The sequence below is a fragment of the Phoxinus phoxinus genome (genome assembly GCF_949152265.1).
Source record: "Phoxinus phoxinus genome assembly, chromosome: 2".
NCBI classification, from domain to species: domain Eukaryota; kingdom Metazoa; phylum Chordata; class Actinopteri; order Cypriniformes; family Leuciscidae; genus Phoxinus; species Phoxinus phoxinus.
The window spans coordinates 44351034-44372362 of record NC_136877.1 but is presented as its reverse complement, the minus strand read 5'-3'; the positions used below and the strand labels follow the sequence as shown (position 1 = coordinate 44372362).

General features: G+C 37.1%; 2 protein-coding genes across 4 annotated transcripts in view; one reads left to right on the top strand and one right to left on the bottom strand.

Annotated features, from left to right (window-relative positions):
* csrp3 (cysteine and glycine-rich protein 3 (cardiac LIM protein)) overlaps positions 1-21329 on the top strand; it is a 347838-nt gene that overhangs the window by 83526 nt on the left and 242983 nt on the right. The window lies entirely within an intron of this gene.
* The window catches only part of htatip2 (HIV-1 Tat interactive protein 2), a 40178-nt gene continuing 19308 nt past the window's right edge, over positions 460-21329 (bottom strand). The window contains exons 4-10 of one of the 3 annotated variants that reach the window (XM_079591665.1): positions 14186-14302; positions 4006-4060; positions 3145-3328; positions 2875-2982; positions 1369-1506; positions 1192-1253; positions 538-1031 (exon numbers count right to left, since the gene is read on the bottom strand). In XM_079591665.1, the coding sequence (XP_079447791.1) occupies positions 812-1031; positions 1192-1253; positions 1369-1506; positions 2875-2982; positions 3145-3327 (711 nt within the window). In that variant the 5' untranslated portion in view covers position 3328; positions 4006-4060; positions 14186-14302 and the 3' untranslated portion in view covers positions 538-811. Of the gene's footprint in view, positions 1032-1191; positions 1254-1368; positions 1507-2874; positions 2983-3144; positions 3329-4005; positions 4289-14185; positions 15475-21329 lie in introns of those variants that run through there. The other 2 variants (XM_079591666.1, XM_079591664.1) reach the window with 2 other exon arrangements.

The window sequence follows — 21329 nt, the reverse complement described above, 5'->3', positions numbered from 1 at the left end:
AATATTAGGGCAAATTATGTTTCATCATGACGTTGGGTAAGTTACTCTAAAAAGTAATTAATTACTAACTACTAATTACATCAACAGTGTAATCAGATCACTACTAATTCCTCTCTCTAAAAAGTATTGCATTACTTACTACTTCCCATATTAACCTGCAGTTGAACAACACAAGGATAGACATGAAACTGCTCTTTTAATTCTTTTAAACTAATAATATAAAATTGCAGAAATTATTATTGTATTATAACGTATTTAAAGGGAGAAGGTTTGATTAAAAACATAAATTTTAACAGTAGACAATGCTAAATGTTGATGCTAAATCCAATATTGTTTTATGTAGGCCTATAATTGTTCTATTGTCTTTAAAGTACATCAGAAGTAACTAATTAAGCTACTAAGAGTAATCCCTTACTTAATATAGAAAAAAATAATTAGTAATGCATTACACCCAAAACTGATCATGACCAACTAAAGTTGAATGTTTTAATCCACTTTTCAGACACAACACACAATAATATTTCTATACACAATAGTTGTATTCAAGTATGAATATAATTTATTTTTTTCCAGATCCATATACAATTAAATAACAAAAAAAGCACCAGAATCCAAAGCGAAGCATAGAAAAACACATATAACCCTTATTTAGAACAAAGTAGTGCTCAACATTTTTAAATATGTTTTTAAAATACTCAATATGATAATAGAATTCAAGTAAACCGCATTAAAATAACATTTTGGCTTATCTTGCTCACGAATCACACCACGCCAGAATTGCACTTAATTTAAATATGTGGAAATTAAAGTGTTATTTTTTGTCTCCAATGTTACCCAGATTGTATATGGCCTTGTTTTCAAGAATTTCCACTTTCTGCTCTCCATCTTGGAGTGTGTTGGCAAGCATAGCTCTAGCGACTGATGTGATGGGGATGGACATTGCGGTAGGGAACATGGAGGAGAAAGCACCGAGAAATGTCCGGGCCATCCACTCAGTCGGCCTGCTCTCCTGCCTGTCCACTAGGAGCACCCTAGAAATAAACAACCAAATATGAGCAACAAAACAAATGATGATTTAAAAATATCTGAACAAGCAGATATGCACAACATACACAAATATGTATGACCTCAGAAATTACAACAGATTTTAATTCAGCAATTCAGGAAAAAAAAAAAAAGTCCAGGACTCACGCTGGTCGGTAGACGGAGAAACGCTCAAAGCCGAGGTCTCCAATTTCTGCTTCAACCTGTCCCTGTAAATACACCAGAGTTACTGCATTGTTCAGAACTTGGATTGAAGTACATTAAAACACAAGATTGTGCAAACAAATCTAGGCTGACCGTATGTTGCATTGGGTGTTATAGTACCTTAGTTTTCAGGTAGAGAAAGCTGCTGGTTTTATCGGCACCTTTGGAGGATTCTAGGTGAAAATGGGAACAACCTCCTGCTTTGGCGAGTTCTGCGGACTTGAGTACGTAGTCATGATCCACCCGAAAAAACCCTTCCTGTAGCCACATTAAAAATGGAATAAGTTACGTTATTCATCATGCAATTAAAGCAACACCAAGGAACTTTTCCTCTGCGGTCGCCCTACAGGTTGGAAGCAGAATTGTCCATTACCGCTGTCGTAAATATGATTATATGAAAAAAGTATGATTGCGACATCAGAAACGAAGAAAAACTAAATAATGACTATTGTAACACTTGACGTAAAACAAGTCAAATTTGTAGTTTTCTAATGTCTCATTAGAACTACAGAAATGTGATCTTACATAGTGTGGTTATAGCCGATAAAGGACCACAAAGCGGAGGCAGAAGTGCCTTTCACCCTGTTACGACCTGATGAACCACTGAAACGATTTTGGAAACATTATTTTAAGATAAAAAAATCTTCCTTTGTGTTGCTTTAACAGAATTTACCACAGGAAAGGAACATGAAATGAACTTGTATGGATGCATCTTAGCACACTGTAAAAAAAATACTTTCATGATTTTGTCAAATCAACTTAAATCATTTCTGTGGTTCAGATAACACACCATTTTGAGTTTCTGTTGATCTCCTTCATTGTATGAAAAACAACTGTTTTTGAGAACTATAAGCCCCTTTCACACAGCGCGTTTATCCCGGGAAATTGCCAGAGTGCCTTCTGTGTGAACACAAACATGTCCCGGGATTGATCCCGGGTTGGGGACCTAGTAACATTGCCGGGATCAGTCCCGGAACGCGCCCTGTGTGAACAAAAGCCAGGACCAATGCCGTAAGGGACATGTCGTAGTGATGACGCACGTGCCATCTCACGACTCTGTTGCTCTTAGAAGAAAGTTTGTGTTCGTCGTCAACAAAGAAAGAATGGAAAAATGTCTGCAAGCTGGAACGAAGCAGAGACCAGGAGCTCCTTACTATCCGCACTGAAGCTGAGATCGTTCTCCAGCTTTGTGGAACGGTACGCGATGCGTTAATGTACATGTTTTCGATGCGTACGTTACACGTATCATCCTGACATCGCGTGTCTTTATGGGTTTACGCGTGTCTGATATCTTACACCAGGATGTGTGTGAACACTCACAGATCCCGGAAAATCACTGGCAGTGTGAATTAACCAAAATCAAACGATTATTCGTGTATTTTCTGGAATCTGTGTGAAAGGGGCTATAGAGAAATGCGTTTTTCATCTTTACTTACATTGCCATTTTTCAGCATTCCCAATAATGATCTTTGATTAATGATTATACAAAAGTTGTCTTATGTATAAGATTTTTTTTGAGTTGAAACAGCTGAAACAGACCCTAATTTCAGGCATTATCAACTAAGGTTCTGGAGAAAAGTACTGCATGCATTAATACAGTCCATAAAGATGATATCTGAAACATACAGCTCCTGCTTTGGCTTTGGTTGTTCCTAAACAGCAGTATCCCACATCATGGCCCTGAAAAGCCTCAGCGTACTCCTCCAACTTCTCAAAATCAACCACCTTTTGCACCTGAAGAGAAGAGGAAGAAGGCTAATGAATGGAAAACACTAAAAAAAACAAATGTCATCTGCAAACACAAACTCTTGTCCCAGATCTTTTATTATGCAATACAATGGTATTCTTTTTGGACTACTGTACATAAACAGAACATTACCAAACTTGGCACATTACCAAATTTTCATAGGCTTTATCCTCAAAGGTTAACTGCCTTCGTCCAATGAGAGTGATCTTGGAGAAGATGTTGCGCTCCACTATTTCTTTCAAGAGCGCCTTTCCAGTCTCGCCAGAAGAGCCGAGAATGAAACACGTTCTGTTCTTCTGCCGGTAATTCTCTTCCATTGCTTTCAGATCCATTCTGCAATGAAGAAATTATTGCACAACCGTTTGAATCTTGCAACATCACAATGACACTGCAAAATTTGCACATGTGAACTAGAATGAACAGATTTGCTATTAATTATAATAACTGCTTCGGGAGACAATCAAGTTGTTCCTCAAAGCGAAATTCAACCAGCAACTCGTTGTTTTTTTTTTTTTGTTTTTTTTACTAGTGATATTTGAACAGCAGTTTCAGCAGAGGTGTGGTAAATAAGTTACCTGAATAATAAATCGGAGAAATATTAATAGCAACTGTGCTAAAATATATATCTGAGAAGAACTCTGAACCCAGCCACTTGAGAGCTTATTTCATGCATGCAATCAATGTACTTATATTTTCTATTATTGTTCGTTTCTATCGTTATTTTTCATTATTTTAGTGCAATTTTGTTGATGTTGTTTTTGCACATGCTCTCTTTTATTATTACCATCTCTTTTTTGACCATGTTCACAATAATGAAGAAAGAAATGGCATTATCATTATAATGTGTGGTTCTGTCGGCTACTATGAGCGAGACAAATATTGGAAATGCAATCAGTACAAGCAGGACAAAGCAACAATGTTGCGACAAAGCAACAATGTTGCACCAAAGCAACCAGTATTGCATAGTAATATAGTGTAGAAGTGATAGTAGTCCGTAATGAATATTTTACCTTGGGATCTCGACAGTCTCTGAATTCTCCAGATACTGAAAAACAGCGGCAAGGGCTACAACAAAAACAGAGAAGAAGCTTAAGGTTTGACCCCAGTTACACTGAAATATATTCATGCCAGGCTCGATAAACAGAGGATAGGTAGTTGGTACACTGAAGCTTCTTCCTTGTTACGGTCTCGTTTAACACGGCGCATGCGCAGAACGTGTACATACACAGCGCTGCAACTGTTTTGAAACAGAAATGCACGAGCACGACTGGACACGAGCAAGACAATTACTTAAAGAGAGAGTTCACCAAAAAATTCAACCCTTATGTCGTCCCAAACCCGTAAGTCTTTCGTTCATTTTCGGAACACAAATTAGGATATTTTTGATGAAATCTGAGAGCTTTCTGTCAGCCACACAATCATAGACATATCTATGCACACAATCACCACTTTGATGCTAAGTCCACGAAGAGATGAAAAACTAATCCATATGAATTGAGCGGTTTAGTCAAAATTTTCTGAAGAGACACGATCGCTTTATATGATGAACAGATTGAATTTAGGCTTTTTATTGAACTCCTCATATTACCTGCAAAAATGGAACAAATAAACAATGTGTGTTTATTGAGGAAAATAAAGAGGAAAATAATGGCACAGTATATGTAGGTATTATGTTGCACATTAAGCCAATAAAATCAATAATTAGGAGTCCAAGTGGTACAAGTGAATGACACCTAATTGCTATTGTTAGTTTTATTTGTAGCCTATACAATTCATTATCATTTTTTATATCTGTCAAGGAATTATATGGCAAATTTATTTTACATTTTTAAATAACTTATTTTCATATTTACATTTAATATCTCACAATTGCAATTTTATTTATCTTTATTGCAACTTTGTCTCTCAATGTGACATTTTTTATTTTTAAGTTGATCATCACACAACTATTTTTTTTAAATATTTTGAAACAGCATATTTTACTAATTAAAAACATTTTTACTCAAATAATTATATTTTAACAAAATAATTAATACATTCATTGATCATTTATACATTTGGGGTATATTTCAAAAGTAAAGTAATAATCTAAAAATAAAAAAAAGTTTAAAATGTCATATCACTGATTAAAGAAAAAGTTGTAGCCTATTTTTCAAGGAATGCTGGCACACATGTTGAGATCACATAATCCGAAAAAAATTGACTCACTTTATCACCTTGAATCAAATAATGTATTTCTACAATGCCATCAGTAACCGACACGCTTTTGTGTGATGCCCTCTCCTCACCAGTAGGTGTCAGTACAAGTTAAAGATCATTGTATCTGAGCTTTCCCTTGCCTGGCTGCCACTATTATGTTTTTGACGGTGAAACAAAAAATGCTTGCCTCCTTCTGTTTAATCTTTTATTTCTGCTTCATCATGTCTGTAACCCATGTGGAAAGGCTATCCTTCCCGAAAGTACAATCCAACCATGCACATTTTGCACTATTACAATAGAGGAAAGTGAGATTCAAGTCCTTAAATGGAGTAGTAACACCAATACATGCATTTCAAAACTGCATCAAGTGTCATAAAACATATCAAAATTTGTGAATGAGACCATTTTCCTTTATAGCTTACAAGGCCACACCATATGTGCCAATCCTTTAAAGCAGATTGTATTGTCTGTTCACAAGACTCCAACTGTTTAAATTCCACCTCTTGTTCAAACGTTTGTTGGCCGCTAGTATGAATAGACCCATATGTCAGCTGACAACCCTGCTCTTTCAGATGTTACTGAACAAATGTAGTGGAGATTTAAAGGCTATGGATATCAGCTTTCATTATTCTTTCTTTAAATCTTTAAGAAAAACAGAAAATAGCTCTACATATATAGAATCATGTTTTTTTGCATGAGTCATGTTTAATCAACCATCTTTTAATGCAGCCATTTCACTCAGAAAACAAGGTTCAATGGGGTTTTATATAGAATCGGGTTCTTGGCTCAGTTTTAAAGAACCATATATGCCAAAAAGGTCTTAAATATTATAATAATTTCCTGTTTATTGGGTTATTTCCTTTTTTTTCCAAGTACATAAAACAAGGTACAAAAGCCGTCAATGGGGCGTTACCTCTTGTACCTATTAGTACAAATGGTAGCCTTAATGAGAACCTTTTTAAATGGTAACATCATCAGCATGAATTAAAATGAATTAATTTGTAACTAAATCCATAATGATCCCATGGTGGAATGCCAAAATATTATTTTTTCCACACAAAAAAAACATGATCAATAAGTTATGACAACATATGTTTTTTACTCATCAGTTTAACTCATCAAAATAAGTTAGCAATTTCAACTATTTTTTATAAGTTATACAAGTTTCAACAAATTTTTGAAGTCAGTTTAATGTAATTTAAGTTGAAATGACTCAAACATCCAAGTTGATTGTACTGACATTTTAAGGCAGCGACTTCTTTTCACAGTGTATTTAAAGCGCCTGACAGAACCTTGTATATATATATATAGAACATCTTCTTCTAAGGATGAGTTTGTTCAGCAACTTGTAGAACTAAATTACTGTAAAGTACAAGTAAGGAAGTGTTATTCAGAAAGCAACCCACAGTGCACCTGGATCTGCTCATGCAATGAATGAATTTTCCCTGCTGATTTTTTTTATCTTAAAGCCTCTCTCTGAAAAGCTGCTCTTTTTCTATTATCGAGCTTAAACCAATCTCGTCGCGGAGAGGGAAGAATGACAAAATGCGTCATGAAGGAATCCACATCCCCCTCGCAGCTTAAGACAAAAGACTTGTATCTTGCTGTCCTGACAGTAACAGGGCGACCGCGGTGAGCCCCAGAGATGCCAGCGGAGTATAGTCTGTTAATTACCACTGAGTGGAATCAAAATGGCTTCCTATTGTCCAGTCTTGGTGGGGGTTTGTGGCAGCCCGCGGAGGAGAGATGACTTTGTGTAGGCCGCTGTCATACACACATGTTGAGTCATTGTGGGCTGACTTCGATCAGATGAACGTATGTAGGAAATGCGATTGAGGCCATGCTGGGGTTCAGGGGAGGGTTGTCATTAAAAACACTTTTTACAGCCACACTTTTAAATGTCAAAACAGCTTGATATGACTTGAAGTCATGCATTTTACTTCTGACTATAACTCAGCAAAACCAGACCTCTCACTACACTTCGCAATAAAGAATTTTAGGAAATAAGTTACAGATCGTGAGCGATAAATGTTAAGCTTATGCTATCAAGTTTTGATGAAACTTTCAAAAATCTTTTCACTGACGCCTTTCTGTACATGTGACACATTGCATGGCTCATTCAAAAAGGTTAAAGAAACTCAGGAGTGCCAAACATGTAATATTTACAAAATAATTATATATATATATATATATATATATATATATATATATATATACAAAATAAAATGGAAAATTAGGTCTATAGGTTTTAGTATGCTTTGTTGTTGAAAAAATATGTTCTTCCTTTAAAAAAAAAAAATATTACAATTGAAATTAGAATGTATGTAAATCCCAACATAAAGTTTGAATTTGTATCAAAAACTGGGTTCCAAATGGCTAAGGTGATATATATATATATATATATCAGTGCAGTAAGTGAACATTTCTTAGTATTTTAGTATGTCCCTCTTTTGCTTTAATGATAACAGCACTTGAGCTGCATAAACTCCACAAGTTTGTGTAAAATCTGAGAAACGTAGAAATGAGTGACCGTCTTATTCATGTTAATTCATAACATTCATTAGTTTAACATATTTCCTAAAATCTTGTTTATTTCCAGCTCTAAATTAGATTTTAAATCCAAAATATTTATCTCAGACTTATGGACAGCACTGTACATTAAATACCATAATATCCAATGTACCATAAAAAAGCCGCATACTGTGCTCCAAATCTCTAAAACCTTTAAGATAAACTCGAGATGTCTAATCCAGAATACACAGAAACAGGAGGCCTAATGCCCCACTGTAGTGCAATATGTCCCATATCCTGGCCAATTGAAACATGCGCACTGACACAGAGGGCTTAGCCAGCAGAGCCACTGACTCTTGAGTGTGATGCTAATGATGGCCATTAATGGAGCCTGACAGCACAATCTGCTCCTCATTGTAGCACCTTAGCAGGATCTGCAGCTTGCAAGGGGCCAAAGAGGAGGCGGGCGGCTTGGGACGCCAGGGCGAATCAAGTGGCAAGTGGTTGCGCGGGGACGGGGAGGTTTCAGGAACAGAACCGGGGACCTGGCACAGAGGGACTGCGGCTTGCAGGCCGATCCCAGCTGATCCCCGGGTGAGGATTAGCTTAATTAGACCTCAATGGCCTTTATAGTCAAATGCAACTGTCAGTTACTGTCAAAAAAGGACTGTCCAATAATGTGAGCCTAATTCTTCAGCAGTCCCAGAGGTGCAGGCATCACAGGCTTCACAATCCCGGAGCTGAACAGGAGCGACATCATTAGACTTGACTCCTTTGCATTGTTATATTTTTCATTTGCATGTCAGATAATCTTAACAACGACTGGCCTGGTCACCCCATGACCCATATCAGACTTCAACCTGCAAGGGATCTTGATACATTTGTCAAAATGAGAAAGGTTTCATAGAATAACGGTAAAACATATTTTTGACAAATGAGACCTTATTGTAAAGTGTTACCAGAAAAATCAGCTAAATAGATTTTGCATTATTCATTTTGCACAATGTTTAATTGATGCCATTCAAATGCATCATATTTTAGTCCACGCTACAACACTAATTTATTATATCACACGAAAAAACAATCGGAAGGAGAAGAAATTATTAAATGAGCATTTGATCATGTTAGTAAAATGAACAAATTTCCTCACCATTTATCCTTATTCTTAATTTCATCATCTATTATTCATGTGGACATCATATTAAAGTGACTATATGGCTCTTTTAGCACAGTTTTGTGCAGTCAATTACATAACTATACTTTACCACTAGTCATTAAACAGATAACTTAGAACTTAGTGTAAGTACTCGTGTACAAAACACCGAAAGGTTTTTGAAAAGTTTCACGCTGTCAAAACGATCCACGTTCACACTGATCCACGAAAACGGCTAAAAACGCTGTAGTATTCATGCCAGGCCAGTAGTTGGCGATGCCACTTTGTAAATATGTGCATGTAAAAATGTCACTTTGTAAAAATGTGCAAGACATCACTGTTTTCACAAATTCACGGTTTTACACTGAGACGATATCGGTATCGTTTAAAAAAAAATGGCATTTTGAAACCCGTTTTCAAAAGTTTGCCTTTTGTAGGCCCCGAAAACCCCGTTGTCGTGTAAATGAACGGCGAAAACGCATAGAAAGCTTCCCGTTTTTAGTTGAAGCCGGTATCGTGTAAATGCCCCCTGAGTCAGTGCTGGCAGAGCGGCCGATCCAGGCTTAGTATCAATGCGGCTCAGCTCGGCTTTGTGGCCCAAATGCCATCAGCTAAGCTGGTCTCAGACCTGCTTTGACCAGGCTTCCTGCCAGCTCATCCAAAACAATGGCGTAATTAAATGAACAAACAGATTAGATCGGCCCAACACAGAGGGAGACGGGATCGTAGATCAGGCCCCTGCCATGGACACAGCAGGATCACATAATACTTGGAAATGCATTAGCACATCTGTCCGGCCTGCTGTGTAAAGCTCAGATACGTTAGCTTACAATGGGAGGAGACAGGTGAAGTGTATTACAGCACAGGGCTGGACATTTGTTCTTGTAGGTTCGGCTTCATCAACTGAATCTCCAGAGTTATTTTCTTCAGTGGGGGAGGTACTGAAAACTGTCTAAAAGAAAGTTTACACAGTTAATTGAAGAAATTACTTACACAAGATGAGTTAAAAAGTTAGAGAGAACGTCATACATAATGCATAACGTGCAAATGAATCAAATAGGAGTCGAGAGATCCCAGTGAGCACTATTCAGGATCGGAGGCTGAATAATACATGCCATTTAATGTCCAAAACAAGCTATTTTTTAAAAACAACAGGTTCCTTCACGGTTATTTGTAGCATCTTAGATTTAGCAGTATTTTAGGTTTGAGCTTGCTGTGGTTCTTTGGAGAAAAGTTGTTTATGTTACATCAGATCTTCAGTTCTGTTACCAGAAAAGTGAAGCTCGGTAAGTTCTTTGAAATACCAGCAAATACTTTTCAGCGAACTATAAAGCTTACGTTTTTCTCAACAGATTTAACATTCCCTAAACTGTAAGTGCAACTGTCACAACTGTTTGCTGGAACATCAGAACTATATTGGATGCCTGATAATGTACAGTAGTAACTCACCCAAAACATTTAATTCATGCTTCAAAACCTAGTATTTGTGTCTGAACAATGGCACCAAAATAAAAAGTGTGTTTTTGTCATTGTGTGAGCCACACTGGTCAAGGTGTTTAGATGGGCAAAAATACATTGTAGACTGCATATACAATACAAGAATATCTAGCTGAATGTTCTTGTTTGTCACACTGAGCTTTTTAGATTTCAACAGCAGGTACAAATTTACTTGTAAATGTCAATACTGTACAAAAAAAATATATATATTTATACAGAGCATTTATTTATGCAGAAATGTGTTAAATGTAAACTGAAAATGTACAGTTGCTTGTTCATTTTTACACACTCTATTATGTCTTCCCTGAACACCACCACACTATTCTTCCTATTGCTCTTCCATGACAAGCAACTGTGAATTTTCAGTTAACATGTAACGCATTTCTACAAAAATAAATGTATTGAATAAATAAATACAAATATTTCTGCAGTACTGCTGTAGCTGCTGCTGTTCATGGTTGTGATGTTCAAGAATGATAGTGATTGTGCTGGGCAAACTCCGTATGATTACAAACTTTGATTGATTGTACGATCTTTGTACGATCTTCTCGTGCCCTCCTGAGGGTTAGGTTTAGGGTGGACCGTCATACAAATCATATGTTTTTTCTTTAAAAGTCAGATTGAATGAATTCATATGAAATCACCACAGTACTTACAGTACTTACTGTATGAATTCTCATCTGGTTGAAAACAGGATGGATGGATGATGCTTTTGGTTTTGAATAAAAATAAAATAAAATACAATTCAGAGAAGTGTAGAATCAGCCGTTTTACACTGTTTTATTCTCATCATGGTTTGGGTGATTCCCAGATTTTCCCAAGAGAAAAACTATGTACTGTGCCTTTTGTTTTCTATATCAAATACTATAATAATAGAAAGCTTCTTAGAGGATATCTCTGTTTGGTTTAGGTTTTCTCCATCAGTCCTGTTTGCAGACTTCAAATCTCCCTTTTGTTGCACGTCTGGACTATCCTAATGACTTCTTTGAACCGCCGATGTTCTCTGAGGTACAGCTTTGTGTGCAACTCAACCTCTCGTCTGGAAACATGCTAAGTCGCTAACCTCTACACTCTTTCCCACATCAGATTTGAGTATGAATGGCATAGTTTTCCTTACAAATACAAAATGTAAGCGTTATTACTGCCTTGTGATCTTCTCACAATCTCTTCAGCCGAGTTTGTTCAAAATTCATACTAAACAAACCTGATAAGAAGGACTTAAGGAAGATTGTCTCAGAATCTGCATCTTGCCGGTCTCGCAGTGTCCTCTCAGCAAGACTTTGGCTTTAAAAGCCTCATTAAGAAGATCCAAAGTAGCCAAGAGTGTGGACTCTGAACCAAGCCGAGGATCATATCAGACCCACCACAGAACTGAGAAATCTCCCTGCCAATGAACAAACACAACTACAAATGGCCAGACCGCTAGCACAATGGCACAGTGAAAGGAACCAAATTAGCTGGAGGCTAACAACAATTTACCAACACCTGTATTAGTGTGCTTGCTCGGCAGGGAGCTGAGCTGAACAAGCGCTAATCCCTATAACCCTACAGGACCCCTCCTACCAAATCAGCATTTGCATATTCCCCATTTATTGGTTGACGAGGAACCTATAGCCCAGAAGGTTTGCTGGGATTGGGAACGTTTCATTCCTCCACACTCACACTCTCGCTGCCTGGGTGGTTCGATGATTATCTCCAGCCCGTGTTGGTGAGAGCGAGGGCCGTGTGTGTGTTAGAGATTAGCAGGCATTAGAATGACTACACTCTCTCACCCCCCATGACTGAACCTAATTGGAGAGGTGGAGAAGATGGGCAAGTCATTAGGCCCGAGCTGTTTGCTTAGGAGTTGACCGACTGTGATACAAGTCTCACTGTGGTTTCTGTTCTCCGTTTCTTTTCAGAGAGGATGATAGAGGGATGCCACCACAAGAATGGGATGGGAAACTTCTTACAAATCTTGTTCAGATGGATACGAATCAGATAAAAAGAGGAAGACGCTGGGGGAAAAAAGGAGGCCACTCAGTCTAAAAGAGTAGCCTATACATGAACTCATTTGGCATTCACTTTTAGCCACAGTATTTACTGTAGAAGCCTACCGTAATTTGGAAGAAAGTTGTGATTTCAGTAATCTCTGTGAGATCTGCTTGGTTCACCCCTAGCTAACAGGGCACGTTCTCAGAAGGTTTTCTCAAAGTTACGAACAAACATACTTCTAGTAATGTTGAAATTCGTTCAAAGTTACCTGGTGTTCTCAAAATGTTAGCACAAAGACACTATTTATACGTTGTTCACAGAACGTTTTTTCCTGAAACGCTTTAGTTGATGTTATACTTTCCGTGAACATTCTGAAACGTTCCTATAATGTTTGTACAAGGATAAAATCGAATGAAAAATTACAAATCTGTCATCATTAATTCCTCCTTATGTTGTTCCAAACATGTTTAAATGGCTGTCTAGTGGATCGCCAAAGGATGAAGGATGCACTTTTTTAAATAATGAAAGTAATGGGAAATGAGACTGTCAAAATTAATCAGCAAAAATTAAAAAACATAATTTATGTAATGTGCACTATATTTCACATGAATGTTTGCGGTGCTAGATAGATGGGGATGTTTCAGTGAAAGTGGTAGTTATCTAAAAATCTTCCATTATACAGTGAATTTGATTTACATACAGGGTTTTTAAAGACATGTGATTGAATAAAAACATATTGGAGATCATAAAAAGTTCTGTAGTTAGTGACCACTGATTTGTTAAGATAACATTGGACCCCATTAGCTTTTATTGTATGGACAATATTTTTTCTAAATATCTCCTTTTGTGTTCCACAGAAGAAAGAAAGTCATACAGGTTTGGAAAGACATGAATCTTTCAGCAATCTAATACTGAGAAGATACAAAGAGCATGCAAGGGTCTTACTTTGACAGATTTCTTAAAAACACACACAAAAACATGAACCTACAGTCCATAACCCAATGAAGCTATACTGCTAAGCTACAACTACTATTTAACAGTTTGGGGTTAGTAAGAGTTTAACAATTAATACTTTTATTCATCAAAGATGCCTTAAATTGAACAAAAGTAACAGTAAATACATTTATAAAGTTTAAAAAGATTTGTATTTCAAATAAATGCTATTTTTTCAAACTTTATATCCATCAAAGGATGAAGAAAACATATATAACGGTTTCTACAAAAATTCAGAATGCTATTATAATGATTTCTGAAGGATCATGTGACACTGAAGACTGGAGTAATGATGCTGAAAATTCAGCTTTGCATCACAGGATAAAAAGTACATTTCAAAATATATTAAAATAGAAAACTATTATTCTTCATTGCATTTCAGGCTATACTGAGAGGATAAAAAAAAAAACGTGATAATTCTTTTATACAAGATTTGACGGCCTTCACATGTTCTAGAGTTCAGATCAAGGTTTCCTCTTTCACTTACTGTACATCTTCTGGACACTGATATGCTACCAACTATTAAAAGTGAACCCGAGAAAAATGGTCAGTCCACACGCTTTCATCTTTCACGAGCTGTCTGCAATGTTGACATCAGTGTCCCAAACCTTGAGCCGCCGCTGTCAAGATCTCCATCCTCACGGGAGCTCAAAAGGCCCGACAGTGCAGTTTAGTCTGATTTTGATTTTAAGTGAGCATCAGATCAGATGTCAATGTCTATTCCCACAGGCTGCAACCCTGTCAGATACCCCTCTGTGCCAATTAGTCGAGAGAAAGGACGGAGACAAGGACAGAAGCTGCACTGCTGGGCCACTAAAGCCCCTCTGGTGCAGGGGCTAATGGCTAATCAGAGACGGACTTACTGTCTTCATGTGGCTGGATTTGCTAAGTCCTTTTGGGGATATCTGTCCTGTGAGACCGCCAGCGTGGAACATGGTGAGGTGCTAAATGGTGGCTGTTGAATCAGATGTTGGCCAGATCTGAGGAGAGAGCGCCCAGAATTTTGACAGAACAAGAAAATATGTTGTATATACAGACAAGGCATATAAGCATCCTTCAACTTTATGATTTTAATGTACAAAAATTAAGTTAACATATTAATGGCCCTACAAGTTTGTAAAATATTTAATATATATTGGTAGCAACACTTTACAATAAGGTTGCATTAGTTAACTACATTAGTTAACATGAACTAATAATGAACCGTACTTGTACAGCATTTATTAATCTTTGTTAATTTCAGCATTTACTAATACATTATTGAAATCAAATGTTGTATTTGTTAACATTAGTTAATGCACCCTGAACTAACATAAACAAACAATGAACAGCTGGATTTTAGTACTAACGTTAACAAAGATAAAAAAAAAAATACTGTAATAAATAAATATTGCTCGTTGTTAGTTCATGTTAGTTAATACATTAAACTTTTTTTAAAAACTGGAAAACTGGGGAAAAAAATTGACACAAAAAAAAGGCAAACCACAGCTACAGGTTTTATGAAAAAAAAAAAAAAAGCTCACAGGAAACCTACAACATAATCAAATATTAATATGTTGTTTGTTCTCTCTTTTTTTTTTATTTTTTTTTTTTATCTTGCATAATTTCTTTGCATGAAAGCCTGGTCAGAAATGATGTCTGCACAATTCGGCATGTTTCACTGCATTATCACAACACTGTAAAACATATATATTTTCATGATTTGTTATCACAACATTATTTTCCTTTTGCCAAATCAATTAATAACTACTATTAACTATAACTATACTATTTTGAGTTTCTGTTGATTAAACAATCTCATTGTATTAACTCAATATTTAATTTCAATTAACTCAAAATTTTAAAGGCAACCAGGTCCTTTTTTAAGTTAAACCAACAATATTTTTTTACAGTGAAATAAACTCCAAGCCCACATGCAAAATATTTACAAAACCTTTAACCCATTTTTGGTGTTAACCCATGTTAACATTTTTGGTTGAACGGTGGAGATGTCAGACATAATTTGGCCACTACTGTATGTGTATATTATAATAATACATTAATGTACATATTATATTAATTTTTAGAGAGCCAGCAGATGATGAAGAATTAAAATATAGTATTATTATATACATATCCACACACATAAACATACTGTCATCAGAAACTTCAGGCCCTGTTGGCTGTCATGAAATGAATGTGATTCTGTGTCAGATTGGGATACATTTAATCTTCCTTTGAAACAGAGGTGATGATGTTGAGTTAATAAAGAGTGTTTATTATAACCTGTCATGACAAGGAAACACTAACCATGACGGATGACCCATACGGACTCACACAGACTCACAGACACACACACACACACACACACACACACACACACACACACACACACACACACACACACACACACACACACACACACACACACACACACACACACACACACACACACACACACACACACACACACACACACACACACACACACACACACACACACACACACACAGTCCTCTGTGATCTCAGTATTATTGATCGTTTCATTATGTCTTTTTGCTTTTTCTGTGACGGCCATTCAATCTTCGCTGTCATCTTCTATTGAGCCCTGCGCTCGGGGAGGAGCGGGATGGAAAGTGATGGGTAAAAACGGGACACAGAGCCGGGGTGCCGGCGGTCGGGGGGAGCGGGACACCGTCTGTCGCTGCCATCGTGGTTGTATATGAGTGTGCATTCGGAAAATGGGTAGAGCAGGTGGTGTGACTAAGCAGAGACTGGCGCAAATGGGCCGTGTGTGTGTGTGTGTGTGTGTGTGTGTGTGTGTGTGTGTGTGTGTGTGTGTGTGTGTGTGTGTGTGTGTGTGTGTGTAGAGCGATGAGACGGGGGTGTCACCTCTTGCTCTTCCGAATAGAGAGGCCCATCACACCCACCCAACTGTTTGGCATTCAGAAGTGTCCACCTCTTTTTTTGCCTCTCTCCTTTCTTTTAGTCCTCCCTTTCTTGCCTTCATAATGCATTGTTAACAAAACAGTTTACCAGGCTTGGCTGGTACATTATCCAGCGGGCCTCTGGAGACGCTGTGATTTAGGCAAATGGATTCAGAGAGAGGAGTGGCCGTGGCGTCTTAACAAAACGCCACATGAGTCGAGACTGAATCTTCTCTCTTCTTCCCTATTTAATCTCCTCCATATATTAAATAGCAATTAGGCTCTCTATGTGTGCAGTGTGCTGAAGGGAGCAGAGACACTATGATCTCACTGCATATGCATGAATGAGCCATACTGATCACCTCACATCATCTCCTCTGAGCATTATGAGACCTATATTGGCTTTCATAGAGGGCAGAGGTGGATCATTTCTTTAAATACCAATTTCTCTGGTTCAGCCCAGTGTATGGAATTAAAAATAATGTGTAAGAGAGTCAAAGAGATGGTAAACTCGTAGAAGTTGACTTTGCCCTCTATCTGGCGTGATTCAAAGACTTGTTTTAAGTGATATCTTAATCCTTAAAATCATATAATTATATTATAATAATAAAAAATGCACTTTTTATTTATGTATTACTGCCCTAAGCTATTTCACATTAAAGATACATACTTGCCAAAAGACAAAATAATAATTGAATTTACCATTTGAATTTATCAACAGTGATGGAATATATATAAATATATGTAATGTGGAATAGCTCACGGCAGTACTAAATAAAGAAAAAACATAACATAAGAAACGATATATATATATATATATATTCACACACATACACATAAATCCATGCAGACACACACAGACACACACACACACACACACACACAAACGTTGGGTTTTCATGTTTTATGGGGACTTTCTATAGACATGATTTTTTTTTTACTGCCCAAACTGTATAATCTATCCCCTAAAACACTAAACCTACCCATCACAGAAAACTTTCTGCATGTTTACATTTAAAAAAAAACATCACTTAGAATGATTTATAAGCTGTTTTACTCGTGAGGACCAACAATAAAAAAGTCCCCACAAGGACAAGGATTTCGGATGTTGCCATTTTTCTGATGACATTTTGTTTACCCGGACCACGCACGCACGCACGCACGCACACACACACACACACACACACAATAGATAACAAACATTATATACACAACAGGCATATACAAAAGTAAACTTTTTGTTATCAAAGAATTAAAGGAACACGCCGACAAAGCACTCCTACTTGGGCGATTGATTAGCGCAACACTGAGAGAACTCTGCTCCTCACCACGGGGCTTCTCAGGCGCTGCGAGCAAATCACTCCGCAGAAGTAGCAGTGCTTCGCCTTCTGAGAATATAGTTCCCAGTATGTATACGGTTAGAAGATGGCTGTGTCTCATGTGACCTTGTTATTTGTACACACTGTGTCACAAATCACAACACGCAAATAGGAAAATGTTGGCGTTATTTTGTCACTTATTGGGAGCAGTATGCTAGCTGGAGCCGCTTACCTCCAGTCTTTGTGCTAAGCTAGGCTAGCGGTGGGTTTGCGTCAGACTGAGTTCCGGCACGCACGGAGATAAAAAGGGTATGAATGGGCTTATCTAACTCTGGGGGATACGGTGAATAAGCTAAAGTCCCAAAAAGTTCCTTTAAACTAAACAAAAAAAGCCAAAACTTTAAGGTATATGTCTATAAAGAGAACTGGAGTAAAAGTGTGACAACTAACTCTACACTCCTAAAAATAAAGGTTCTTTATTGGCATTGATAGTTCCACGAAATAACCTTTAAAATCCATAGAATATTTACATTGCACCAAAAGTTCTCTATAGTGGAAAAAAGTGTTTTTTTAGATTTTGAAAATGTTCTTCACATTAAGCAACAACAACAACAACAAAATCTTTAAAAGAGAGTTCACTGAAAGAATATTTAGGGAACCAAAAATGGTTCCCAGTATCACTGAGAAAACCTTTATTTTTAAGGGTGTAGTCTTCCCTATTTGTTCACTGTTCACAGTTGGACTTGAATTTTTAACTGCACACTAGCCTTCTTTAAAATGTGCCAGAAACCTGGCGAAACAGACAAATACAAAGTTCTGTCATGAAATCTGGCACAGACTTGGCACAGCTGATTGGTATTGCATATATCAGTGGCCAATGAGCTCGCTGGTCAACCTTCAAATACTGGTCAGTTTCTAGAAACCCTCCACCTTCCCCAGCTCCACCTTTATAGATCTGCTACGGGTAATTCATGCTATATTGTACAGCAGCAGCATGTCTTACTTGCTCACAGCAGCGTGTCGTTTATGTATTAGGAGTAGCAAGTCCCGTATTTAACCAACAGCAGCGTAGCAAATCTATTCAGCAAGACCAAATATATCAACATTGTCAATCATTACCATGCCAAACACTCCGACAGAAATGATTACAAACTCTGCCAAAAGTGAAAACCAAACTACCCTAAGAAGCCAATCTGAGCATTTAAAATGTTGATTCGGTCACATTAAATTACATTTCTGACCAGTGTTGGGGAAAGTTACTTTAAAAAGTAATGCATTACAATATTGCGTTACTCCCTTAAAAAGTTACTAATTGCGTTACTTAGTTACTTTTTTTTTTGAAAAGTAATGCGTTACGTTACTTTTGCGTTTTATAGCAAGACAAGTTACATTTTGGGCTTATGGTTTAACTGAATCATCGAAGGTCAGAAGCAAGTATATTGTTCAATAAAGTGAGATTAAATTAGATTTAATGGTTGTATACAACATATTTAGCTAGCGGAGGTTTGCATAATATTCTGATTCTGCATTTCACTGATTTTATTCATTTTGAGGAATATTGAATCTCAAGTAAGATGAGTAAATGCTCACATTTAGTCTATGCATCATTTTTACACACAACGCCTACGGGAAAACAAAGTAACTTGCGTTGCTTATTTGAAAAGTAACTCAGATATTTTGTTGTAAATTTTAAGTAATGCACTACTTTATAGTTACTTGAAAAAGTCATCTGATTACGTATAAATGACTTGTAATGAGTTACCCCAACACTGTTTCTGACTACATCAACCAGTTCATTTAAATGTTACCACATGATTTAAGTTACCTGTTATTAAAGCATTTACAGCCAAGTTAGTCTGCTACTTCACAACCAGTCCATGTTCTTGAGACAAACATTTACAGCTAATGCTTATAAAGCAGACTTAAACATGTATAAAGATGTCATAAAAAGTCTTTTAAGATCATAGGCACAAACCCCCTGAAGACCGACAATGCCTCCAACTGAGCTGCCACCCTCGGCGGACACACTTCACCATAGCCACTGTGCTTTCCACTTCAGTGTGACCTTTTACAATATCATCTCTCTCTGAAGATCTCACTGTGAGGAAAAGGGGCAGACCTAAAGACCGGTGCCGACCCGAGGTGAAAACGGGCATCTTGTCCTGATAAATCATGCCGTAATGAGCCCTTCATTGTGCCTGGCATTGTGCTCCAGCACTCCCGCAGTCTGCCACCTTTTGCCTGTTAAGCTGACAGGAATAATGAACTGGCTGCTTTGAACTGGCCTCACAATATTGACTGGTTGCACACAGCAGATGTCTCCAGCTAAAGCAACTGGTAAATGCACATTAGGTTAACAAAAGGGGCCTTTGCTTTTAGGGGGTGGGAGGTGCGGCCACTGGGGGTGTGTTAAAGTTTTTTTGCAGGGGGTGCTGGGGAGATCGGGGCGTAGGTGCAGTCAACAGACAGACAGGGAGCTTCATTTTAAAACAATTCATTTGTCAAAGTGGCCATTCAGAGCGGCCTCTGCTTTGTGCGACTGAAGCGTTTGTGGGTGTGTGTGCCGGGCTAAAAGCGGGCGACTGAAGGAGATGCCAGCATGCAGCACACATGCTAATCCACAAACTTTCGCATTTTGTGAGAACAGCAATTTACTCTCCTTATTACCATCAGAATTAGAAAGACTATAAAACATATAGGTTTCAGTAAACCCTTTAAAAGGAGGACACTTTCCAGACAGGATCCGTTTCATTATCCTGGATGCACATAACCACATAATGTGACCTCAAAGGCAATATAACATCCACTCATTTGCTGGATTATAGCATATACAGGATATTTCCACTGACATCTTATTTCACAAATCAACATCCATTTTTTGATACCATAAACTGAATTCTGTTCAAATGATATAACACTCTAAAAAATGCTGGGTTGTTTTAACCCAATTTTGGGTCAAATATGGACAAACCCAGCCATTGGGTTACATTTTTAAATAGCATTTTTGATCCAACGTTTGGGTTTGTCCATATTTGACCCAAAATTGGGTTAAAACAACCCAGCATTTTTTAGAGTGAAGATTTCTTCTAAATTAAAGAAATGGCTATGCTGAGAGAGTGACACTTTACAATAAGGTTTCACTGGTTAACTACATTAGTTAACATGAACTATAAATGAACAATTCTTCTATGGCATTTATTAATCTTAGCTAATGTTAATCTCAACATTTACTAATACATTTTTAAGATCAAAATTGCATCTGTTAACATTAGTCAATGCATTGTGAACTAAACTGAAGAACATTTTTAAAAACTAACAACAACAAAGGTTAATAAATGCTGTAAAATATATGTACTAATTGTTAGCTCTTATTGCATTACAATAAGACATTATTGTAAAGTGTTACTGTTAATAGTCGACTTGACATTTGAAACTAAAGAATGCAAAACTGACAATGTGATAATAAAATCCATTTTACTATAGAATAAAAAACATGCATCCAAAAGCTCACTTAACTCATTTTTCTCAAGGGTGTTTAACCTTTAGCTTAAAAGCCATGAAAATAATAGAGAAAGCATTGTCAAAAAACATAAAATAGAATATTTTAGAAGTGAAAATAGTCTTTCTTAAACATAAAAGTTGCATTAATGTACTTCTAAGCAACTGTACCCACTCAACTTTGCAAACTTAAAAACACAAACTTAATGTGACTTTATGCTATCAGTTTAGGTACTGATACATAAAATAATATATATATAGGATGTGAAAGCCAAATAACCACT